The sequence below is a fragment of the Mastacembelus armatus genome, chromosome 16, assembly GCF_900324485.2.
Source record: "Mastacembelus armatus chromosome 16, fMasArm1.2, whole genome shotgun sequence".
Taxonomy (NCBI): domain Eukaryota; kingdom Metazoa; phylum Chordata; class Actinopteri; order Synbranchiformes; family Mastacembelidae; genus Mastacembelus; species Mastacembelus armatus.
In genome coordinates this window covers 8,585,061-8,610,035 of record NC_046648.1, presented here as the reverse complement: position 1 = coordinate 8,610,035, position 24,975 = coordinate 8,585,061, and the positions used below count along the sequence as shown (strand labels likewise).

General features: G+C 40.6%; 1 protein-coding gene across 7 annotated transcripts in view; it reads right to left on the bottom strand.

Moving 5' to 3' along the window:
- ubr5 (ubiquitin protein ligase E3 component n-recognin 5) overlaps nucleotides 1-23,535 on the bottom strand; it is a 29,062-nt gene extending 5,527 nt beyond the window's left edge. For 4 of the 7 annotated variants that reach the window (XM_026293190.2, XM_026293192.2, XM_026293195.2 and 1 more), the window contains exons 1-43: nucleotides 23,294-23,535; nucleotides 19,619-19,663; nucleotides 19,394-19,475; nucleotides 18,834-18,910; nucleotides 17,316-17,435; nucleotides 16,395-16,674; nucleotides 16,066-16,225; nucleotides 15,711-15,860; nucleotides 14,748-14,959; nucleotides 14,379-14,495; nucleotides 14,141-14,251; nucleotides 13,798-13,952; nucleotides 13,340-13,457; nucleotides 13,001-13,185; nucleotides 12,725-12,834; nucleotides 12,156-12,268; nucleotides 11,853-11,999; nucleotides 11,605-11,716; nucleotides 11,326-11,480; nucleotides 11,026-11,223; nucleotides 10,526-10,736; nucleotides 10,099-10,225; nucleotides 9,792-9,943; nucleotides 8,817-8,912; nucleotides 8,372-8,495; nucleotides 8,134-8,231; nucleotides 7,600-7,757; nucleotides 6,956-7,047; nucleotides 6,685-6,831; nucleotides 6,416-6,534; nucleotides 6,098-6,224; nucleotides 5,798-5,927; nucleotides 5,408-5,568; nucleotides 4,573-4,812; nucleotides 4,186-4,309; nucleotides 3,862-3,973; nucleotides 3,618-3,749; nucleotides 2,348-2,605; nucleotides 1,945-2,213; nucleotides 1,595-1,806; nucleotides 1,068-1,301; nucleotides 755-828; nucleotides 336-508 (exon numbers count right to left, since the gene is read on the bottom strand). In XM_026293190.2, coding sequence (XP_026148975.1) covers nucleotides 336-508; nucleotides 755-828; nucleotides 1,068-1,301; nucleotides 1,595-1,806; nucleotides 1,945-2,213; nucleotides 2,348-2,605; nucleotides 3,618-3,749; nucleotides 3,862-3,973; nucleotides 4,186-4,309; nucleotides 4,573-4,812; nucleotides 5,408-5,568; nucleotides 5,798-5,927; nucleotides 6,098-6,224; nucleotides 6,416-6,534; nucleotides 6,685-6,831; nucleotides 6,956-7,047; nucleotides 7,600-7,757; nucleotides 8,134-8,231; nucleotides 8,372-8,495; nucleotides 8,817-8,912; nucleotides 9,792-9,943; nucleotides 10,099-10,225; nucleotides 10,526-10,736; nucleotides 11,026-11,223; nucleotides 11,326-11,480; nucleotides 11,605-11,716; nucleotides 11,853-11,999; nucleotides 12,156-12,268; nucleotides 12,725-12,834; nucleotides 13,001-13,185; nucleotides 13,340-13,457; nucleotides 13,798-13,952; nucleotides 14,141-14,251; nucleotides 14,379-14,495; nucleotides 14,748-14,959; nucleotides 15,711-15,860; nucleotides 16,066-16,225; nucleotides 16,395-16,674; nucleotides 17,316-17,435; nucleotides 18,834-18,910; nucleotides 19,394-19,475; nucleotides 19,619-19,663; nucleotides 23,294-23,355 — 6,279 coding nt within the window. In that variant the 5' untranslated portion in view covers nucleotides 23,356-23,535. The remainder of the gene's footprint in view (nucleotides 1-335; nucleotides 509-754; nucleotides 829-1,067; nucleotides 1,302-1,594; nucleotides 1,807-1,944; nucleotides 2,214-2,347; nucleotides 2,606-3,617; nucleotides 3,750-3,861; nucleotides 3,974-4,185; nucleotides 4,310-4,572; nucleotides 4,813-5,407; nucleotides 5,569-5,797; nucleotides 5,928-6,097; nucleotides 6,225-6,415; nucleotides 6,535-6,684; nucleotides 6,832-6,955; nucleotides 7,048-7,599; nucleotides 7,758-8,133; nucleotides 8,232-8,371; nucleotides 8,496-8,816; nucleotides 8,913-9,791; nucleotides 9,944-10,098; nucleotides 10,226-10,525; nucleotides 10,737-11,025; nucleotides 11,224-11,325; nucleotides 11,481-11,604; nucleotides 11,717-11,852; nucleotides 12,000-12,155; nucleotides 12,269-12,724; nucleotides 12,835-13,000; nucleotides 13,186-13,339; nucleotides 13,458-13,797; nucleotides 13,953-14,140; nucleotides 14,252-14,378; nucleotides 14,496-14,747; nucleotides 14,960-15,710; nucleotides 15,861-16,065; nucleotides 16,226-16,394; nucleotides 16,675-17,315; nucleotides 17,436-18,833; nucleotides 18,911-19,393; nucleotides 19,476-19,618; nucleotides 19,664-23,293) is intronic. The other 3 variants (XM_026293194.2, XM_026293193.2, XM_026293196.1) reach the window with 3 other exon arrangements.
- Nucleotides 23,536-24,975: the final 1,440 nt, after the last annotated feature.

The window sequence follows — 24,975 nt, the reverse complement described above, 5'->3', positions numbered from 1 at the left end:
TAAACTTGAAACCTCAGTTCAAGCAACTACAGCTGCTTGTACCACAAGTGGTGTATGGGCATACCATCTTTCATGCTAATACGCTGCTTCTCAACAACGAACACTGATGACAGATAGTAAGTGGCTACTGTTGGGCTTAAATGATCATATGTATCCTTGACAATTTTCTATTAGGAGGTAACAATTCCTTTGATCGTGGAGAGGTTTTCTATCATTCAATAGTAGCTATCACTATCAGTAACATCACAACACATTTTTATGTGAAAGTCAGGACATCATAGCAATTAACATTAGCTTTTTAAGGAGGAACCTGTGGGTCACAGAGAGGGTCCTACCTGCAGGAGGTGGGGCTGGTCTGCCAATGGAATGGCCTCGGCCAGGGGAACGTCAAATGGGTTGGGTGGGATGCAACCCAGGAAAGTCATGGAGTCAGAGCGACGAAAGAAGGGGTGGTTTTGGCCCATTTCAGTTGGGACTGGGTCCTCATCCTTGTCCTGCAGGGTTGAGCCTAAGGTGAAAGTAGTCGATATTAATATTAAACATTAATAAGTCAATTTAATAAATCTGAACTCCAAGTGAGCAACTTTCATCCCATCTGCTCATCTTATGTGGCTGCTTTCAGATAGCCTGGCCAGCCAGACCCACTCCTTTCTTAACGAAGGAATGTGAGTCTGGAACCCCTACCATCAGATGCCTTTACCCTCCAGTTTGTTATTATTATTATGCATTGAATATTATTGATTATGTGACATACTTTGATTGGTGTCCTCATCATTCTCATGTTCAGAATCTTCATTGTCCAAACCCAGTTCCAAGATCTCTCGATTCCTACAAATATAAGCACAATATACTGAATAAACCCAGGTATACAAAATAAAATTCAAACACTAAGACAGACTAGCAGCCATCTGTCTGTCAAGCCAGGCACTAGACACGCTAATGTGAACAGCAGATGAAGTACAATGAAACCGTTAAAATAAGGTCCTAAAGGTTTTTATAGCAGCAATCACATGTAGTGCAGCTGTATCATGTCAAATGACAGCATTTCCTTCATTTTCTCAGTGTACCTCTTTCTGTCCATTTGCGGGGTATCCAGCGTGGTCTGCTGGTTCATGGCCTTAATCCAGTAGATGAGAGCCTGAAAGACGTAGGCCACATGTTTCAGCGAGCACACATCCAGCACAGGAAGCACATCAGAATGCTCATCGTTGTGTGACCGCATCAGTGATAGGGCATAGTTCAGGAAATCGCCTCGTGCTGACATCATGCCTTGGCGAGCTGTAAGCAGAGTGGCTGCTCTCCTGAGACAAAAACAAGTGAACAAAAACAAGTCACAATATTATATTAGGACTAAAAAGCTGGTTTTAAAAGGAGCTTTTCCTAATGTCTTCAGTGGCTTACTCAGGTCTTCTTGTGAAATCACTACAGTACACTTAGCCTTGTGCCAAGCTCCACAGGTGTTCTATACTTATTTTAACAAAATATGCTGATATAATAATTAAAAAATATCACTTAATTGATCAGACTAAGTAGTGTAGAAAATATGCATTACATAAATGAAATAAACAAGCTCACAAAAGTCTATTCCTTTTACCTGCGTCCTTCCAGGGTGCGGAGGCTAGCCTCTTCCCGAGCGGTCATGCGTTCCCTGCGTGCTGAATGCTGAGAGGCGTGGAGTGGGTGACTGGGGTGCCCGGGGTCTCCAGCAGATGACAGGGCTGAGCCATATCGCAACTGAGCCTCAGTGGAATCCATGATGGACACCATCCAGTTCCAGGTGGGAATGAGCTTTTCTTCCACATAGGTCTGGTTCAACCAAACATTTCATTCTTATTCAATTCATTGGGTAGCTTTTTTTTAAATTGATATTTAACAAAGATGGAAAGTGGCGTTGATTTTTTTTTTTTGTAATTTTGATCATCACATAATGGTGCTGTATGTTACCTGCAGGTTTACTGCATCCTGAAAGGTGAGCTTTACAGCAGCAGGGTACTGGGAGTAAACTACATGGTTGTACTTGGGAATCAGACTCATGAGGTCTGAGATCTGCCTGATGACAATGCTGTAGGCCCGGGCCAGACTGCTGGCTGATGTCAGATAACTGCTGGAGTTGCTGGCCTCTAGCGCTGCTGCAGCTGCAGCTGCACTGGAGCTGATGGCGCTGGAGCGACGCAGGTTGGTAGGGTCAATATATATCAAGCCTGTGGAGCTTGCTGTAATAAGGACAAAGATCATGATGAGCATAATCAATATACACAATTTCTGTGACACTAATCTGGATATGCAAATGGTGGTTTGAAAAAAAAAAAAAAAAAAACCCTGCAGAAATGGGCTAAGCTTTACTGACCTGCTGGTGCTGAGGAGCTGGAGGGGGCACTGCCAGTGGCCCTCTGGCTGGGGGTGTTCCTTACAGCCCACTGCATGGAGCGAGGAGCCTGGGCTGCACTGTTGGCGTGCGAAGTGCTGGTCGTCCTTTCCAGTGGCTCATCCAAAAGAAATGTTTCCTGGTCAACATCGTCGCTCTGACTGCTGCTGCTGTCAGAGTCACTGGAGTCGTTGGACTGGGAGTCATCCTCTGAAAAGAAGGCAGGGACACTGCTGGCACCTTCAGAGCAGAGAAGAAGGGATAAGAGAAAAGATCAAGGAGACGGGTTTAATGGCTTAAGTATTCATTTCACATCCCTCTCTGCTGTTTTTCAGATTTATCCAGGCAGGAGTGCAGGTTAGTTATCACACCACTACAAGGCCAGACAACACAGACAATGGTGAAAACACAATGAAGCTACAAGTCAAAACAGCAGCTGTGCTCTGTTGATAAGCTAGTGCTAATTTTTCTCCTTCATTTAAGAGACGCAGATATTTCATTAGAACTACAACACTTCAACTGCATTTAACAGTCTGAGAAAGAAAAAAAAAGTCACCATAAGAAGAACTACACATTTCAGATGACCAAGGAGAAAAAAATACCACTGTATTTGGAAAGGCTACAGGCTGATTAGTTTGTTATTAGGTCAAAGAACAACACAACTACACTGGTGATGAGGAACAGTATTAGTTAAAAATGACAGACACAATAACTGTGAAATGCCAGGGAACAAACTGGAGGGACTCTCAGATAACTGTGTATGCAATTTGTAAATTCACTCTTGCCCTGAAATCTGTGTATGCATTGAAGTAAAGAGGAGCTCATACCAAACATAGGAAATGCCAAGGACACCCTACTGCCTGCAAATGAAATACATTGGGTATTCAGCCAGGGACCATTTTGTCTGCTGTATCATTAGCTCTACAAACATAAATACCCACAATCTAAAAATGCTGACTGTCAAGCACTAGTGATTCCATAAGGACTGAATTAGTCAGTAACAAGGAAAAAATACACCACAGCCCAGCAAGACAGAAACACTAGTTCTACTTAGTAAGCAGTTGGAGCCTTACAAAAATTTGGAAAGATATCAGTTAAAGGAAGTCAACAGCACTGGAGACAGCATTTCCACGAAAAAAAAAAAGCTCCAAAAGGAAAAGTACTTTGAAATGGAGGAAGGGGTTTCATAAAGGATTTAGAAGAAAGTCTAAAATGAATTCTAAACACAGATTAAAAATTTGTGTTGACTAACCTGCTTCAGAGCCAGCTGTAGCTGCCGTAACAACACTCCTGCGGCCACTAGCATTATCCTGGTTGCTGTGGTTACTTTCACTGTCGCTTTCTGTTTCAGCTGCTGCTAGCAGATCTAGTTCCATGTCACTTCCTGAAGGCAGGAACAAAGAAAGAGGTGTTTCGCTCGTTTCTGGTTTGACTTAAGTGAACAACTTTGGTGTCACTACTTCCTTGCACTTATAAAAATAAAGAATGTATCTCACCATCCTCATCATGTTCATCGTGCTGTCCTTCTGCCTCAGCATTTTCCTCTCCCTGTTCCTCTTGGTCATCATGATGGTCCTCCTCTCCTGCTACACCCTCTACAACTTCAACCTGTGAGACAAGCATGTCAGAACATAGCAGATCAGATCTAAAATTATAGTGCAACAGGAATAAAGTAAAAAATTATTCATCCAAAAGTTAACAAAATCTCAGAGTAAATAAACACCTTGAATTCTAGGGATCACTACCATCTTGGAAACCCTATCACCAATATGTGTGCAAAGTTCACATGAACACATTGATTTTACAATGATGCTCCCTACCTCTTCCACATCTGCTGATACAATGTCATCCTGTTCCTCATCTCTCCCTCTAACAGGCTGAGACTGGCTGCTGCGTCGAGGCTGGGGGTTCCTGATGATATAAGAGGCAGTTGTCTGGCTAGAGCTGTAAAAAAAACAAAAAACAAACAAAAAAAAAAAAAAAACAAGCATGAGTCCAGAACTCTATTGAGTAAGAAAAAAAAAAAAAAACAAGCATCTTTGTTATTTTGGTTTCCTCTATTCAGATAACATAATATTGAATGACTTGATGACTTTGAAACAAAATATGCACATTTTATTCCTCCATAACTCAAGCTCTGGAATGAATTGTCAAACTAGCATATGACTCCAGCTGACAGGAAAATTAAGCCACTAAAACCAACTAACCTGCTGGACTGGTCAGGTGAGGGCCTTGGAGGCAGAGGTTCAACAGAGAAGAGCTCCTCACTGCCCTGAACAGCATCAATGCTGGTGCTAGCCAAAGTAAAAGGAGCTGTAGGTCTTGCGATGCCCATTCGCACCGGAACAATAAGTGATTCTGCTACATTACACAGCTCTTCCACAGCATAGGGCAGCAGTGCCTGAAACACTCTCCGACATTTCCCGATTGGCTGGGGGATGAAGTTGCTATGTGGAAAGACAACAGAATTAGTGTTGTTTCATGTTTAAATCTAAAAGTTCATGTATACACTGATATGAACGTTAGACAAAGGTTCTGGGAATAACTCATTTGTAATTGTATTGTAATGTAATCAGTGATGCAGCTAGGGTTGCATGATATACTGAATACAAAGATATCATAATACTCTGCCATTAAAAATGGATCTATACCTTGTTTTGTAAGTACTGTTACTTGAATGACAGTTTTAATAAGAAGAGTATATCCCAGGTTATCTTGCTGTGTGACAGCAGGCAACGCTGTGTGTGTGTGTGTTTCTGTGCGCAGCAACTTGCCCCACAGTGGGCGTGTTAACTGTGTTTTATTCTCATGCTACATTCACCACTTTCATGACATGGTCAAAATTTGTTTGCTTTGTGTTTATTAAATTCAATGTTCTGTCACATTTAACTCCTTATTTCAATGATTTTTTTTCCCCCCATGGTATCATTTCAGATATTTAGGCAGGTGTTGGTATCCAAGTCAATTTTGGTATCGTGACAACAGTAATTACAGTTCAATTTTAAATCTTTACTTGAAAACCGACATGCTGCATGATCTTACTTTTTCTTCTTGGAAGATGCCATCTCCACACTGAGGATGACAAAAACACGGGCTACAGAACGTAGGAACCTCCTAGTGACATTGACTGCCTCCTCTCTCCGGCCTGGAGTGTACTTGTTCTGGAGCTCCTTCACCAGTGTGCCCAGTAAAGTGTCTATGAACTAATACAGGACACCCACATCCACTTAAGACCAAAATATATTCAAGTGCAAATGTGTGATAACAGCAAAAACTCTATCCCAATTACTGGCAATATTTTGGTGGCATCATTGGTTGGTAGTTGAAGCAAAGAATAGAGAGACATGTATACACTTGGAGGTGTATGTTATGAATATAAAAACTATGAAGGAGCAAAAATAGAGAGCTAGAGGAAAGGTTAAGTGTACTTACAGTGATGTCAGGAGCACACTTTACAATGAGGCAGTGGGTGAAACAGTCAAGGCGAATGGTGCCACTTTGCTGGTTTAAGTAGACCTGTTCTTCAGGCAGGAGGTGGGCAATTCTACTGCTGGCACTAAGTCTAGGAAACACAAAAAATACAAAACTACTGCTTTGTATACAACACTGTCAATGTGAACAGAAATAAGGTAACATGATGCTGTAACTACATTCAAGTATCAAAGCAGTCTTCAAGCTCTAATCACCAACCCATGTTAAATCCTGGGAGTGCTGTTTTGCTGCGATACTCACGGGTCTTTATTCTCCTGGGAACCGAACATGATCATAGACTTTAGGGCATTCCAGTCCTGCAGGACCCTCTCCAGAGCCAGCTGAGCAAAGCGGGGAGGTTCTAGGTCATGATCAGGCATATCAGAGTCTGAAAGAAAGGAAAGAAGAATAATGCTGTCATGCAATAGGTCTTCTAGAAATAATGTGTTACTCTGCTAAAGCCTTGACCAGTGAGATCAGAGCAGAACATATATTCTCAAATGAATGTTTGTAAAAATGTAAAAATTGTTAGTCTACACTGATGGATAAAGTTGATAAACAGAATGATGGTGAACTTACCTTCTGCATTAGCAGCCTTGCGATTCCTGTCTTCTCTGATGCGTGGCGGCCTGTACTGACAGTGCTCAACACTCTGCCTGGCAACAGTCTGCACTAAGAACAGTAATATATGCTCTCCCCTGTAAATGAAAACAACAGCCACTCAGCATATACACAAGCATGCGAAAATAATACAGTTAAGATAATTCTGCATTAAAATGTTTGACAATTTTTTTATTTTTTATTTTAAAGAACAAAAAGTAGAGGCCAGTACAGCATAGGGGTCTTACCTGCTGTTTGGCGTTGTTACCAGGTTAGTGGTTGTGAGTAACCTGTACAGCAGATCGAGGCGTGCAGCTTTCTGGCCAGCTATCAGCGTTTTACACTTACATTTCTCCCAGCAGTCACAATATGCTGTGGGAGAGGTCCTCTTTAGCCTGAGAAAGCATAGAAGCAAACATATGCTCAGACATACAGTTTGACTTGAGACAGAGATGATGAAAAGCAGTAGTAAGAAAGTTTACAAAATTAATGAAGGTCACATTCAAAACTAGAACTTACTTGCAGTCATGCCCTTTGTGACACACCCTTGCACACTCGGTACAGCAGCAGAGGGACTCCAGCAAACCACAAGTGCGACACTCAAAGATATCCTAAATACAAAAGCCATGTGATGATAAGTGTCAGTGAGTCAGCTCTTAACTGAACATCATATAGTACATAGAGTTTCACATGCACAGCTCCAAAATGAGTTACACTTTAGCAGCAAGTCGGTACACTACTATAATTACTACTAAACACTAACACGCTATGGACATTGGTTTGACAATTTTAACACGATCACACCCAAGGCTGGGTGAGGAAAAAAAAAAAAAAAAAAACTATTAATAATTATGACTAGTTAACAACAAGCACACAATAAAACAAAAATGAGTGACTAAGTGGATGACATTAGACAATGAAATATTGGCAAAGAAGTCATGCATTTGGAAACTGCTTACATTTCGAAAGATGGACGAAAAGCAGAGCCATATCTGCTACAAAATATACAGGCCTTTCTAAAATTTGAAAATGCTGCTTTTCAGTCTCACTAATATAAATAGAGTGATCAAAATAATATAAATATCTGTCAGTATAGTGCAATACTATTCAACACCACCACAAACTACATCCACCAAAAAGACCATACACCCTCTAGAGCTGACCTGGTTAATGTGCTCAGCTCCAGTCCAAGTGAAACTACAGGTGTCGTTGCAGCAGAGAACATACAGGGGCGAATCATCTGGGTTGGTCCCCGAGGGGCAAATCATTTCCATGAACACAGAATCTGCATCCTCCTTCTCTGCAATGCCTGGGTCACCCACTGTGTTCAAGACATTTTAGGAGCAAAAGGAAAATACGTAAATCGAGTAATGCAGTTACAACATAATAGTTGCAAGCAGGGCAGCAAAATAGGTCAGTCTTCATATAACTCCTCCATATAAAACCTTCCATGTTAGAGCTGTTAATGAACCTGTTAAAATAAATATGCTGCTTTTTCAGAGTTTGTTTACAAAAATGGTGGCAGGTTGTCATGTAATTTCTTCTTTCTGTTTTGTATTTTCATTGTGTCAGGAACACATCACAGCAGAGCATGCGCAATGAGCTGCCATTTAAGTTCAGGTTTACAATCATAACCACCTCCCATTAAATGAAAACCACTTAACAGCAGAATGCAGAAAGCTGACATTTTAACTTACCCTTGGCCATTTTCTGAGCTGCTTCCAAAACAGTGATGGCTGCTGGGTAGGCTCTCCCACTGACAGCCAGCATGAATGGGGTCATTCCACGGGCATCCCTGTCAAACAGCATCAATAACATTGTGTATTTTATTGGGAGAGACACCAAATAAAAATAAGAATTGCAGATAAATTGGGACAATTTAAGGTACACCAAGTGCAGACTATTTGTAAGTATGTAAGAAATAAAGAACAGTACTTGGCAGAGAGCAGCTCCCGTAGGTGTGGCCTCAGAACAACACTGTCACACATCAGCTTTAAGATAAGGTGAGCGTTGGCCTTCCTGTCTTTAGACTCAACCACAGATGGCTCAGTGGATGGCCCTGCTCATTATGGGAAACACAACTGATAAGAAGACAGATCCCAAATGTGTCTATGCAGAGTTTGAATACCACCAGGTTTATGTACATGGAAAACATAAACATGTATCAACTCTACTTAAAACACACAATACCTAGTTTTTCTGATTCTCTACAACATTTTTAAATCAGCATATGTTTAATAAGGATTAGCAGCCATATTTTGAGGTGTGAGACTTTCCCAGCAATGTAACTGTATCCTTACCAAATACAACCTATGTGAGCAGAAATCTTCATGAGAAGCAAAAGTATCATCTGGTTCTCTATAGTAAAGATGATTTGTACCTGGTATGGTGGAAGTGCTGGGTCCCTGGCTGGCCCCAGTGGAGGCAGTGGTGAGTGAACCCACAGCTGGTGCTAGAATGAAGTCAATGTCACCATCTGTTGATTTAAAAAGAAAAAAAAAAAAAGAAAAAAAAAAAAAAAAAAGGAAAAAAAAAAAAAAAAAAAAGTGGCTCTGCAGTATTTCCTAGACTGTAAATTTCAATGACCTTAAGAGACATATGACCGCAAAGTCATTTACTAAGGCAAAGGAAGCAGAGTTCAGCTTCATGTTTGCACACAGACCATCCAACATAATAGCACAACGCAGCCAAGTGTGTGTGACAGGTTTTCCAAAACAACTCAAAAGGTTATACTGCAGTGGGTGGGCAGCTACAAGGTACCAGTACAAAAAGGAACCTAAACCTCCAGTTTAAGATTTATAGCATGACTGTTTACACTCTTTCATACCCTCTGGTTTGATGCTGTCAAAGTAAACTGCAAATTATCCCAATAATACAAGGTAGATTCTTGTGTGCGTTTCTTTTGCAATCTGCTGTTACACATCATTCTCTCTAAATTACAGAACCTGACCCATTAAAGTAAATTCCGAGTCCAAGCCCATAAGTGTAACATTAATTAAACACACAGACTACCCAGTCTCTCACTCTAAAACACATCCAGATTGTATTTACATATTTATTTGCATGACAGCTGGTGTAAGGTTATCTGCCATTTTGCATATTGTACTGTCCTCATTCAGATGGGCAAAGGACTCATTCAGTCAGGTCCCACTCGTTGATATAATGCAAAGTGATACTAAGATAATTGATTTAGCTGTCATCATCTGTCCATAATTCAGATGTTTAACTTAAGCCTGCATTTGGTTTGTTTACTTCACACACACTGCACCTTATTTTCTATATATATAATATATATTATATATACATTTTTCACAGTACTCTACAAGGTCCTAAACAGCAAACAGGAGACACTTACCTGGGTCCATGGGCGGAGGATCAGGAACCCAACTCGGAGGGGCGATGGGTGGTGACACAGGATCCTGGTGGTCACTGGATGAAGGGCCAGACTCATGTCGGCCAAGACCTGCTGCTCTTAGAGACCTGCGCATCATTTCTCTCAAACGAAGCCTGGAGTTGAGATATATAACACGGTACTTAATGACAATACTTGTGTTTTTGTATTACTGGACACCTGCTCCCTGAAACTGGAAAACTTTCTCATAGAGAGCCTTGTGTACAAAATGAGGTGTACAGAAGCTTCAAATTAGTAATTGGTTATTTACCCTCTGCTGCTGGAGGAGCCAGTCCTATTTCCAGAGCTGTTGCTTGAAACCACAGAGATGGCATTGGCAATCGCCTCCACAGCAGACAGACGTTCTGCAAATGTGTTTCTCTCTGACCTTTCAGCTTCTGAAAAGAAACAGCATGGTCACTTAGCATGGGAGGACAGTCAGAGGAGAAAACAGGCAATTAAACTGATCCAGGCGAGCAGACTATAAATAAGCTAGAATAGTGAAGGTAAAAACGTCATTTCCTTTCACAATGCTCAAGTCTACATTGGAAACATTAAGAAGAGGAATCGAACTGTAACCAGCAAATAAAGAAACTTTTATGATCTAATGAAAATATTAAGATTACAATAATTTTGTCATTGTTTGGCCTAACTCTTTAAGGAAAATCTAAAATGAGCTGTCTAAGACACTAGCTTACCTTCCTCCTCTTTGGTCTCTTTGTTACTAACAGGGAAACACACAGAGACAGCAGCATGGAGAATGTTGCGGTTTCCATCACATCGGTGGCCCAGGAGTGCTCCAAGGGCCTGGCTGCCCTGATCCAACAGAAATGCCTGCTCAAGGTTCACCAGGTACTGTCGACATGCTTCATAGTCACAGCGCAGCACATGCTGCATCAGTGTCTGTTTCTGAAAGCAACAAGACATAAACTAGTACTGATTATAATCACTCATTTGAACATCAGTGGTGTTTAATTGTAACAGACAGCACTGTATTTTGGTCTTTCAGATATTTGTATGACAGCAACATGTTACAATCAGGGACAAAATGATCAAATCTACCACTAAAACGTGAAGTGGACTTTGCAAGGTAACAGTACAACTGAGGGCAAACTTTCAAGTTTTAAGTTTTATTTCAACTGATCACAGTACTAATCTATTTGCTCAACCTGTTATACATGCTTAAGGTCATTTTTACCTCAACAGCCATAATAATAACAGCAGCTTTCTTTTTAATAGTGGAGTTGGAGGGGAGATTGGCCAGAGAGTGCACCCCCATTCCTAGACTGTTTATAGGTGGCAGGTCAAGCCAATCAGGATCTCGAATTCCACCCATGCAATCTTTGGCCATAGGGTAGATTGTGCCATTTCCATCTCGTAGGATGATAGGAGACTCCTGGAAAAATCATTTTAACATTTAAACACACAGAAGAGAAGGCTTTGTCAAAAAAAAAAAACAAATGTGCAAATGTACATAATATTTAGGAGGTTGTCTCACCTGTCCTGCAGTGTAGATTGCCACATTGCGTTCACTCTGCCCCAAGAATGCCAAATTACTAGTAGGGAAGTTGTTTTCCTGCTCAGCTTTGCCTGTGGCCAGGTCAAAGATACAGTACCTTACCCAGTTACCAGTTTTCAGCACTGCATGGACTCCTAGAAGGTGGAGAGATGCTTAGGGCTGGAAATACTCCATACATAAACAGAAATTACGGACACTAAAATATACTGCTAAAAGTGAACAATGACGGAGAAAGACAAACATATAGAAAGGACCCACCTTTGGAGTCAACATTCACAGCCAGAATCTCAGCCTTTTCTGGGATGCAGAGCTTTTTGGGTGTGCGCTGAAAACAATCTGGAACTTTAGGAGTGCCACCAGTTTTGACCACCTGTCAGGAACAGATTGAAGGAGACAGAAAGTTAAAGAATTTCAAGAGAATAGCACAGAAACATACCTTAGGTATTAACTAACTGCAAATGCTGAGATGAAGACAAGCAGCAGTGGATTAGGTTTTTTGTATCTACCTGCAGCTCATCTATTCTAAGGAGTCGACAGTCCTGCAACAGTGAAGATGGGTCTGGGTCTGTGGGCGCTGCAGTGCTCTGGTTGCTCATGTTGCTTGATGTCCCTGGAAACTTCACAGCGACATATGCACCATCCACTTTAAGCACCTATTGCAGAATATGAAGAGCACGTCATGAAAGACAGAGACACAGAAACATATAACAACAAAGAAATTAATGATCAGAAGAATGAAACACTCATATTACTTACTATGCCAAGGTATTACTAACTTTAATTTAACACCATTTTTCAGATAAACTCACCTTTCCCACTGGAACATTTTTAACGTCCTCCACAAACACCACCTCCCGGAGAGGCCACTGCTCCTCATTCACCTTCTCTTCCTCTTTGGGAGCTGGAGTAGAACGCCTTCGCTCTGCAAGCAGTATGGCATATTAATTTAGCCCCTTTTAAAGCTATATTCAAATTAGACACTTCATTATTGTTTACACTATAAAACTGTAAATGGTTTAGAATTTTACTCTGATTAGGGTCATTAAATATACTGCTGAACTGTAATGTGGACTAGCGAAATGTTATTATCAATACTGGCAGCTACAGGTTCATGTGATAAGAGGAGGTAAAAGCCAACCCAGTAAACCACAGTATAGAACATGAGGTGGCCACACTTCCTTGACAGGAAAAGAGGCAGGGGAAAGAGTTGCTGATAAAAGCCTGTGCACCATCTGTTTCAAAGTCAAAGGACTAATGAGAGCACAGAGTGAGGAAGAAATTGCTTCTGTGCCTGAGAGATAGAAAGCAAAGTTGAGACTTAAGTCCTGTTGACCACTAGAGGTTAAAAAGGAGAGATCGCAAAAGGAAGCTGACATACTGTAGGGCAGTGAGGCACTGCTAGCAATGGAAGAGGTATCACTGCAGGTAGATGCTGGGGAGGGAGGAGGACCCATCTCAGTCTTCACCAGTTCTGGCTTACTTTCAGTCCTATGGGTAAGGCCAAGCGAGCAAGATGAATTTTATTTTTAGATTTATGAGTTCTAGTATAGCTATGTTTACTGCTAATTGCAGTAAAACTGTCTACTTAAAATAACTGAAAACAATGCAGATCCTAAAACAAACAGATATTTGCTAAATAAAAAATGAAACTGACTTGATTTCCTGGGTCTTAGTGGTCTTCTCCATGCTCTTGAGGCTCTCTGGTGAGCGCAGCTGGAACCTGCAGCTGTCATTCATATTCCACACAGACTCCAGGAGGACACCCACTTTGGGAATCCCAGCACTGACAGAAAAGGCCACTGCGCCAGCATGATAGAGGGGGTTATTCCTCAAGCACACCTAAGGAAGAAACCAGGTTATCTATTAGCAGGAAAAATGGTAAGACTTACATAAACCCTCAAATTTGCAAAAAGATGTAGAAGACTCCTAAAAGAAAAGCTTCTGATGGCACTTCTATCATACAAACCATGTAAATTTAAAATTTATCTCTTACTTGTGTTCCCACGGTGATGTTGGGTATCGAGGAGATGCCAGCGCTGGACTTTGGCTTTTTGTTCTTGGCTCTAGCCTTTTCAAGCATCTTCTTCCTTTGACTAAAAGGCACAACACCCCTGCAGACAAACCCGAGCAGTAAAGTGTCAAAACAACAGACATTCATATCTTTCCCTGAAAAACAACATCCCTTTGCAAACCTTACTGTCCTTATCTCAGTGATGAGTCGCACTGTTTGCTACATGATCACAGTACATTTTGGCAGAAGATAATTGAAGACAGGTAATACAGATTTGATGATCATAATTTGATAAACAGTGTAAGAATGAAATAGAAATGTGCAGCAATCCACCATCGTATGACTTGGTTGAACCCTATAGTTGCTATGGCAATATGTTTAGCAAGTTGTTAAAAACTCCATTCAATGAAGTTCAATGGAAAAACACTTTTTCTTCTTACCACCAGTAGAGGCTATTCTCCAGCTGTGCACATGTGTAGAGTGCACAGCAGTGTAGTGACACCATGCGTTCCCCCTGCAGCTCAGGGAAAGCCTGAGCACTGTGCTCCAGCTTAGAGGCCACTGTGCTCAGTGTGTCGTCCACCCAGGTTGCCACCTAGACCCCACATATACAAACATAGGTTAATGAACAATACAATCAATAAATATGTATGAAGTTAGTCCAGCTAATTACTAAATACAGAAACATTTATTTATTCAAGCACACTCTTAGCTAATCACAAATGATCCAGTGATCAAAAAGTGTTACCTCAGAAAAGCAGAACACGCACTATCATAATCTACCTTATTGGTCTCTGTAGCTACAGTGGCTCTGATGCTATTGGCTGACAATAAGGTGATCTTCTCATTTGCTAGACCCAAGAAGGATACACGTGGGTGATGAACAGAAGGATTCTGAAAGCAGAAAATACAATTATACAGTAAGTATTAAACCCGCAGTGCTTACTATCAATTAAGGGGTGACAATAACGGCACATTGTATTTCAGTATTATTAAAATGCAGAGTCCCTGGTTTCTCCACCTGTGTATTTCTGTAGGGTTCAGGTTCATTCCACTTCCACTGATAGAGCTCTCCTTTGGAACTGACAGCCACCAGCTCTGAGAACATGGCTCCAATGCTCACAAACTTCACACCATCCTGGAAAGGAAGTTTGAGACCTTGATAAATGCAAATAATTGTCAAGCAAAATTTTACATTGCCATGAAATGAATTTGCTTCTAGTGGACTCCAAATTTAAAAAGGCATATAACGATGACCAAAGGAAATTTAAAAACTCGAAGCTCCTGCAATGTCAAAATGAAGGATCCGTACAGTATTTATGTGTCTTTAAATAGACAATACATCAACAGCTCTGGACATCAACTGCTCCACAGTTTGTGGTGCACCTACCTTGTCAGGCCACCACTGGAGCTCTTCCCCCAAGGAGACAGGGCTCTGGACTGGGATGCTCTTTTTGTCCATGCTGGGCTCACCTTCACGGCTGGTGGAGCCTCGCTCCGTGTCGAACGAGGCTCCATCCAGCCACCGGCGCTCGCGTAACCTCAATACAGACTCACGCTCACGCAACAGCTCTGAGTCACGCTCTAAGGGAAGAAGGAGAACTGGTATGCAATAAGGTCACACCAGTGGGACAGAAGTAAGCCACTCTCTGGGAAAGACCCGTCAACATAGTTTTAAGAATAAAGAGAGAGAGAGATAGTCTTTAGAATTATTGTAAATCAAAATTGCAAAAGTGACTAAGTGGGAGTCTAAATTATACTGTTGAGTGAGTCAGTTTGCACGCTCATGTTAAAATGCAAGGTAGAAGAGAAAGTGGATAGGCAGAAGCATGCAGGCTAAAAGTGGGCTAGGTAGGTTTTTACAATAGACTGCCTTAAAGGGTCCCTATTAAGACAGATGGGCCTAGCGGGCCTTTCTCAGAGAGCTCACAGTATGTGCTACAGCCATGCACCATAAAACACCAAACATTTATAGCCTGTAATGCCAAACATTCCTGTTACAAAACCATACTGAAGAAAAAAATATCCCAGCAAAGAAGCTAAAACAATTTCACATTAATTTGCATAAATCAGTAGTGTCTATCAAAGAGATTATTTCATCTCGAAAAACATACGGGTTTTTGGCCTTTGCCCAAGCTGTTGCCATTTGTGTGAGAAAACACTGCTTGTAAGAGAATTTCTGATCAGTTTTTTCCAACACACACTGTCTAGAAAAATACAGAAAAATCTTGTCTGCTATGTTGTCCATTGAAGCACCATCCCCCACAAACAAAAGCCATCACCAGTACTGCCACCAAAGCCTCTCTAACACCCTGCCTTTCCTCCACTAATCAGAATTGAGTTGTTGCGTTACCTCTGGAGGATCCCAGGCGAGACAGCGAGGAACGTCTAAAAGAGGGGTAGCCAAAGTAGCTGATGTCCTCGGAGAACATAGCATCAGCATCAATAATCACGCTGGGATGGGCTGAATGTATGTCTGCATCCAACAGGGACATCAGGTCCTCTGCATGGAACATAGACAAGGTTAAAGAAAAATAACACAGTCCTGTTAATGATTTTGGAAAATGCCATCTAGACAATTTTACTTAACATAAATAAAGGATTTAAATAATTTGCCCTTGTAGGAAAATGTGCTGAAATGCTGTGAAGTTCAGCTTGATAATTAGATCTCTTCTATCTATCCCTATCTCCAAGAAACACACACACACCTCCAGGGAGGTAGGATTCGCTGGCCGTATCATCGCCATCATCTCCATCTTCATCATCCCGGCTCAGCAGGTTGTTGACAGCAAGGTTTACATCCAGGTTGGTCCTCTGGAGCTCCCTAATAATCACACTCCTGGACTTCCCCTGAAGGACAACCTGGGCCTGTAGGCAAGCACGGTTAAATAAGAAAACCATTTTACTGACAGTCATTTATGACTTCATATTTAGAAAATAAATGCAAATTATTAACTGGACAATTAGTTCTAGAAAAAACAACAGTGATTGTCGTAAAAAAAAAAAAAAAAGGTCATATACATTGAGAATTCCGTACCTGAGTAATAAGTTCTTCAGGGATGACAGAAGCTGGTATGACAGGCTGCGGTTGGCTACCTAGAAGGCCCGAACCACGATCCCTTCCTGTACGGATCACCCTGGTCTGTCGACGTGAATCACGAGCCGCTGTTGACGACCTGCCCGATGTACCACTGCCTCCACCTCCTCCTCCGCCCCCTCCACCTCCACTGCTGCCACCTCCTGCTCCACCTCCCCCTGCTCCACCTCCACTTCCACCTCCTCCACTGCCTCCGTTTACGCCAGAGCTCCAGCGACTCCTGTTACATACAGTACAAGGCCATGATCAGACACAACTGCCAAAACACCATGTGTCCAACAGAGCAGGTTCAAAACACGTGGGCATGAAGGGATCCAGTCTTTATGATAGCAGAGACAGGGCAGTCCAGACTGAAAATGTTGCATCAGTGGTATTTGGAGGAAAGAAGAAATTAACTGGAGCCCTTTTCTAATTTGATGAGGCAGAGCAGAAGAGAAGCTGCACTACCGACCAATAATAAACATGTTCTGTGCATACTTTGGGTATTTAAACAATTTTGTTCAATGCAGATTTACACTATAAGGCTACAGGACATTCTGCTGTTCTCTTAGTTTCACACAACTTCAATGAGAGGACCCACAGCAACTACATTTTTTGAGGAAATCTATCTTCCTGTGGTTGCCAATAATAAGGAGCACTGACAAAACAACTGCATACTGTAAATTTAAAAGAGGTGATTGTATGTCATTTGGTGGGCACATTTATCCATTTTATTTAACAGCACCATGAAGCTCTCTCTTCAGAATGTGTGCCACTGAAATCTGCGGACATACCCCTCAAAGCACTGCAGCATCAGGGCTGTGCTCTAAACACTGAGCTTTCACAGGACTATTTTCCTCTGTCAGCCCTGCCAGAACTTACCCAAGGGTGTTGCCTGCCAGTCTGCCCAGTGTGTCAGAACCAGACAGGAACCAGGGCGGATCACTAGTCCTGCCTGGCCTGGAGCTCCTTCCTGTCCCTGAACCACTGCTCAACTTTGAACTGGAAACAAAAGATGGGAGATCAGTTACAAACCTACAGAAGTCCCAGAAGGACCAAAAGACTTTCTTTTATTACCTGGGTTTACAGAAACTAAATTGAACCCAGGTATTATTTAAATTACATCCTTTGGTTCAGGATTCATTTTACTTCAATATTACATTATGAAACAGGATGAGGTATGTTGGAGACCAGCATGGCAACACCCTTGGGAATCAGAATTGGCTGCAACTCATTCCTCCTTCAAGACTTTCCTTTTTAAAAGTTCTTGGGGTTTTGGGGCTGCAACTGCTTTCTCCTATTTCAAGATTTCTGATAAAGGCATGCCTACTGAGTTTAACCAAAAGTATTTTACAATAATATTTTTTAACCAATGTGTTCCAAGTAGGCAGTTGGTGTAATATGTGTCTTGCTGTGGCAAAGGAAACTAACAATTACAGTGGATATGAATTTAAATATTTTAAAATTTACATATTAAAATATCATATTCTAAGATAAGATACTGGAATACAAACATGAAAAGACATTGTTACAGTTTCAGTAAGCTGACAAACTTGCCAAAGAGAATCTGCCATATTTATTTCTGTAGGCTTCCCAGCAACCCACAATTGTTCTGACTGAAAGGCTGTTAAATCTTGAAACATTTTAACTTCTTTTGCAAGTCTGTGGCAGGAAAAATGCATTCTGAAGAATACTGAGAAGGGAGATCCTCTGTGTTTTAAAGCCCGATTCACATGCGTATTTAGCAGCTACTGAGGCACTGAAATCACTGCTGGATGATGATCTGCTGGCAGTATTATCAACAACTATCAATGAGCCATTCATCAAAAATACATGCTCATGGCCAACACACACACACAAAAAAAAAAACTAGCAAAAAAATGTTTTTATACCAAAAAGTAGCACGACAGACACACACACACACACACACACACACACGAAGGCAAGTAGCTTTCCAAAAGTTACACACAATTTTGAGACTTTTACAGTTGGCTGTTCAGCAATATGATTAAAATAAGGAATTTTGGATTGAAGAAACAACTACATCTCTGCATTTCACTTTGAAATGAAATAACTCTAAAAAGCAGCACACCAAGGCATCTGTCAATCCAGCCTTGCAGAAGACTTGCCAGGAATGGACACGTCTCACTCATGATAAATGGAAATCTTTGCAGCAGCTCTGTATTATTCTAGAAGTGAAACCATGTGCAAATGCTTCACACGCAGCCAAAAAGGGCACAAGCACCAAATGGAATTGAAATCACAGCAACCACTATCAGTAAGCCTGAGCATGTTCAGTGCATGATCAGCTAGACATCTCCACAAGCCATCTGTTTTCCAACTCAACTCCAAATCTAATACAGGTTCCGGGACAGATCCCATCATAGAGAAGTCTCTCACCCATCGCTGCCATCCGGTTTGCTGAGCTCTAGGCGATCAGGCTGCACAGCAAAGCTGATTCTACACACACGTCCATCCTAAAAAAAGATGCATTCAATATTTTTAGTGTCAGACCTTTCACAAATAAAAATAATGAAATGAATGAATGAATTTTGCATTGCAATGGAATATATTGCAGTACTGTAAAGTATCAGATCAGAGAGTGAAGCCTGTATTAATACAAGCATAAAACCACTTCTCACATTATCAGAACAAATGCCCCAAAATTAACTAACAACTGAGTGCATCTGAGTGTCAAGGCCTAAATAAACAAACTGAGCTCAATTAGTACATGCCTCTCCAATGGGTCTACAGCCCAGTTTAAGTCCTAACAGCCACAGTCGGGTGATGTTCAATATATATATATCTAGCCCATACTACATAAACAAGGAGAGATACACTGAAGCAATCTGCCTAACGGTTTACAGCAAAGTCAAAGGTCATCTGAAAGTAGTGATCCCATTCTATGAAATGCTTTGAGAAGATAAATGTGTACTCTTGATGACAATTTATAGGATTACCTCAAGCAGAAATCCGGCATGGTTTGGGCCAACGACGCATTGTTTCAATGTAGCCTGCTCCAGCAAACTAAGGTGTGGGTGACTGAAGTGAAAAATAAAATTACAAAAAAAAAAAAAAAAAAAGACAAGTGAGAAAATATTCAATTTAATAAACAGTATTCTGTTTATAAAAGCAGATCTCATTGTGCAAAGCAGCCTGTAATTACATTGTTGACACCTACTCACCTGTTATAGCTGTATTTGTTGAGCTTTTCTGAGACCTCACGGAGCCTGAGAAGATGACCAAATTAATGGAGGTTAATACACATTTATGGATGTAATTTAAAAATGCAGTGCTGGAAAACTAAAACTATAAAGCATAAATAACATCTTACACAATCATATAAATTTTACACAATCAGCTTTCAACATATTTCAACACACCCTTTAAATTTTAGGTGCAAACTTATGTGCACCTTTTGAATTGAATCTGGTCAAACATAATGCCAGGACATTTAGCACATATAACCTATACAATCTCTGTTAAACAGATTTGTCAAATAAGGCAAGTTAGGAGCACATCATTATTAGTCCTACAATAGTTATTAATTTTGTGATTGGCAATGACTGCAGTGGTTTAAGACTCTGGACAATGTTTCTTTGTTACAACATCACTAGTGAAATTATGGCTGAGTGTTTACTTCTTAGCAGAATATGTAAACATTTATGTCATAAGCTGTTAACCAATGCTGACAGCACACAGGATAAAAGAGCACAGGACACTATTCTGCCAGTGAAGAAACTTTTCAGCAACTGAACAGAGGATCACACCGCACAAATGTATTCTGTTAAAGCAATCAGTTGGTGCATTAAATTTTTCAAAGCTGCTTTTTCTGTTAGTTTGGTATGTCAAGTCTAAAAATTACACTACCGCTAAGCCTCAGTGTCCATTGCTAAGGAGAAGATGCCATCCACAAGCACAACTTCTAGAATATTTTAAACAGTCACAGCATTAAGGCCACAAATTACTGCACTGTTCCAGAAATGAGGCAGAAACTAAAGCTGAATAAGTATTTCCATAGTTACAAAAAGAAAAATCATCAGAATAGCAGTCAGTTACTGAATGTTTCTCACTACATTATCTTCTATCTATCTTGCCTTATTCACAATTGCCCATTTAATTGGAAGAATGTCTGTTTGTTCTTATGATTCAGTCAGGAGTGTTGTATGCCCATATATGCATTGAAGCATGCCAGTGGCTATAAACTTTAGATTGTCCATGTAATAAATTGACTTCCAGAACTGAAACTGACTTCCCTTCCTACATCACTGCTGTAGTGCAAAGTAAAAACCACTTCATCATTAAGTGTGTGTACTCATTTAAAAACAAGAGTAATGAGTCCAACAATGAATTTAATCTCCTTGCTGAAAATTGCAAAGGAACAATAAGAATAAGACATTTAACTTATTAACTCAAATATAGACCGACAAGCTCCTTCTTGACAAAATGTTGGTTTTCTAAATAAAGTAATACGGACCTCAGAGATTGCAGTTACCAAATCACACCTAAATACATTATCTTAAACGTACCATATCATGACTTTTCTCTCATGTCTTGTCAAAAAACATACATCAACCTTCCATTTTTCCCAGGTATTCCTCTTAGGGCTGTGCTGTTATGTTAAATCTATAGTAACCTGTTTTTTCCTTACATGGACAAATGACACAGATATACAAGTACTGAGGGATCTGTTGTGATGAATGCCCTAATTCAAACTCCAACAAAAGGAGGGCAACAAATGCCAAATGGCATTCTGGGATGGAGGCAATTACATTCTTACCTGACTTCAGAAAACTCATCTTCAGCATTAAACCTAAAGGTAGTTCAGCTACAGATCAGGTATGCATGTACTTTTCAGATACAATTTACATATTAATCCCAGGTCTAAACATATAAATCTTGCTCATCAATGCACAAAAACAGGCAAGTGAAATAATTTTTCACAGTCATAGAAAATTTGTATGCAAATGTGCATGTGTTTATTTTCCATGGTTGATATTATTCGTTGCAATAACACACAAAATTATAAAGGCAAACAGCTTACAAACTGACAAAATACAAGTTAACGGTACATTTTCTTAAGCTGTTAAGTACTGTCCTTGTGAATTTTGTCTGGATCAGTGAGATACAAAAGGTAAACTGAATTCTCCCCACAATACAGAAAACCCATGAATCAATGCAAACACTGGTAAGAAATATGAACTCACAAAGCATCAAAGTCAGTCATTCAATAACTTACCAAAGAAATGGCATCAGTCTAGCACTAACAAAGTCTTCATTTAAATAGAAAAACATAAAACATCCATCAGATTACATGGCAAATCCATCTCCCTTTCCACTGTGTCATATTAATGTGCCTAAGGAGACATCAGCTAAACAATCCACTGGCATTTGGCTAAGGAAATCTGACCGGGTGTTCATGCCAAGCTAGCAGTTCTAATAAGCCAAACTGAACCAAGCCTTTTTTATTTTAGACAGAAGCACTTATTTGGTTTGACAATTGCAAGTTCCTTCATGGGGAAGCCAGAGGGGGCCCTCCCAGCTACTCATGGTGACCGCAGCATGCAATGGCATGCATGCCTGTGGATGAAACAGCCGTGACCTCTTTAAGAGACCCAGTGGTTCATGCTACCAAGATGCCTGAGAAACCTAACCAGCAGAGTGAACTCTGCTTTTGCTCCAGCCAGACCAAAACTGCTCCCTCAGAGATAAACAGGACATGTACCTGCAAAAAGTGTTCAAACACTCTGAGCCTATATCCAATTCTTAATCACAAGGTCATCCTACAACACTCTGACTTCTCAACCTCTTTAAGTAGTGCAGCTCATTAATCAGTCCAATCTCAATGGATGATATAATTAGGTTGATCATAAACTAGATGTCCTGCCAAAATACAGGCCGCACACAATTCCCTGGACCTTTCTTGAAACTAATGACTAAGAAGCCCTGTTAAACTCAGTTTCATGCTTTCAGCAGCATGTCAGTACTCAACAGTGCTGTGTGCACTCAAATGTACTGTGCGTGTTTGCTGTGGCCACTTGGCATTTTGATAAAGCTGGAAATAATTAAAATGATGTGTGATCCTACGAACCCTGGTGAAGCCAGTGCTCATCATACACACTTTAAAAGCCTCAGCTTGACTCTTTTTAAAGTCCATAACAGTATTAACTCATTTGAATGCAATGTTGATAACTGAGCTTCGCTGCATATTTTAGATATTTAACTTAATACGCAATGATACGAACAGACAAATGAGGTCATTATTTTCGATACCGTCAGCAAACAAACTGTGTCACTACATTTTCAAACCCATCCTGACACAAAACACCCTCAAATACAAATATTTGGCTTTGTCAGGAACGTGGTGGCCAGTTAGCTTCTGTTAGCATTAGGCGCTAGCAATCGGTTAGCTGACGTTAGCTACTACATTGATCATGATAAAGAGCGAGACGTCCGCAAAACAAACACCGACACATGTCAAAGCAGTATATATGTAATATATACAAGGAGACTCCTTGATTTTAAGCAACGTTGTGTTTTGCGACCTTTATTTCCTTTTCCCCATCCCCCAACCCGCATTGTCTATCTCAACTTTGACTGGGAGCCAACGCTACGTTAGCTTACTAGCAGTTAGCGCTTAGCACCGGACCGACAGTTGAGCAGCAGCGAGCTAACCAGGATTGTTTAAGATGCCGGGCCTTGTTTCAGCCGTGCGGCGGTCATTTAAATAATTAAAAATCGAATGTAGACGCGTGACAATATCAACCTCACTAACCCATATGACTTGAAATACTCCACACCGCACCCTACACATAAATATTGCTCTAAATTCTTCTTTTCCACGGGCCGCAATGAAATACCTGTCATTGAGCTGATCCTCGGTCCCGGGCAACGGGTGAACCACGAAGTGTATAGATGTCATGAGGTCAATCCAAGATCACACACAAACGTGTGAAAGACGTGGAAATTGATAATCTTTCGATTACTGTGTATATTTGCATTCATATGAATCGTTTAATGGCGAAAAAACCTCGAGTTGGGATCCCAGCCTCCTCACCCACACGCCGCCATCTTAACTCTACCCAGCCTCTGCTGTGTGTTGATTAGTGCACATGCAGCTGCCTGACCGACCACAAACAGCTACTGAGCTGAATTGGTCGGGATTGGCCTCGAGAAGAAAGGCAAGACTACTGTAATCAAAATAACCACACGTTCACGGCTCAAAAGCCTTTGTTTTCATTCGGTGCAGCCAATGCATATTTGTAATTTCAAGCACATGCGGCAGTTTTGCACCTACTCTGCTGCACAATAAAGCCCAAAGAAAGGGTTAAATATTGCCAGGTCTGCTTACAAGCTGAAACAATAGGATATCGAAACACAAGCTTGATTGATCATTGAAGGGTCTCGACGGAAGAAAAACCAGAAAATCTGGGTTTGGGTTCAATGACAAGCCAGTAATTGCACATGGTGTCCTATTTTATAAGTCAGAACTTTAAATAAAACGCACCAATTGAGCGTTATTCTGTGCTTCCTCCTTAAGGAAATGTGGTCGTTATAAGTTAAATCACCAAGGAGATTACGTTTTGCTCATTTTTTTATTTTCCTAGACAGCTGCATTTTTGCAAGAAACTTAGTAATTTTTTTTTTAAATTTATTTTCCAACTACATCCATTTGCATCTAATATATAAACATACATAACATTATGGCGGCAGCCATAAATCCTATAGTTGTAGGATTGTTGTTGTATAACCTTAACAATTATGTTGTTCATTTGAGATGTAAAGTCTCTGTTATGGTGCATGGTGGTGGTTTTTGAAGTTTGTATTCAAAAAAAATCAGGCAAAATTCAGGAACCACCTAGAATCATGTCACCAAATCTCGAGGGAACAACACTGTTGCTTGGCATATTATCAGCATCACTTGGGGAATGGAAAAATTTAATGTGGGCCCCTCAATTTGATGCTGCTATTCTTGCTCTAGAATTACATGTAAAACTGAACCAGCTTGAGTTTCAGCTCTATAAAGGGAGAGAACTGAAAAAAAAAAAAAAAAAAAAAATCTGTCCACATTATTTAAACCCTGAAGCTGAGGAAATGGTTTAAACAGCAGTGGTGCAATTATTCCCATCTGGTACAGAAAAAAGAAAAAGTCATGAGACAGAAATATCTGCTCAAGACTAAATTCGTTTGAAAGAGACAAAAGAAAAGTCTACTTGGAGAAGGGCTTGTTTCTTGCCCTCTGCCATGGATGTGTGTGGGGATGATGGAGGGGATTGGTCTTGACGTGATAGCCATTAGGGAGAAGAGGGAGCATCACAGCATGGATCGCTGATACTTGATAGCTCCAGTATGCCGATATTGCAGAGAGTTTTTTGTTCCCCTGTGCTGTTTCCTATGAGTTTTTCAATATAATGTGCTCGTATAAAAATACCTTTATGCTGGTTCTTATTCAACTTAAAAACTGTCTGAATAAAGTAATTTTTAGAGTGATTATACAAAATGTTTTAATGTAAATCAAAATCAAGAAGATATGGAGCTAATC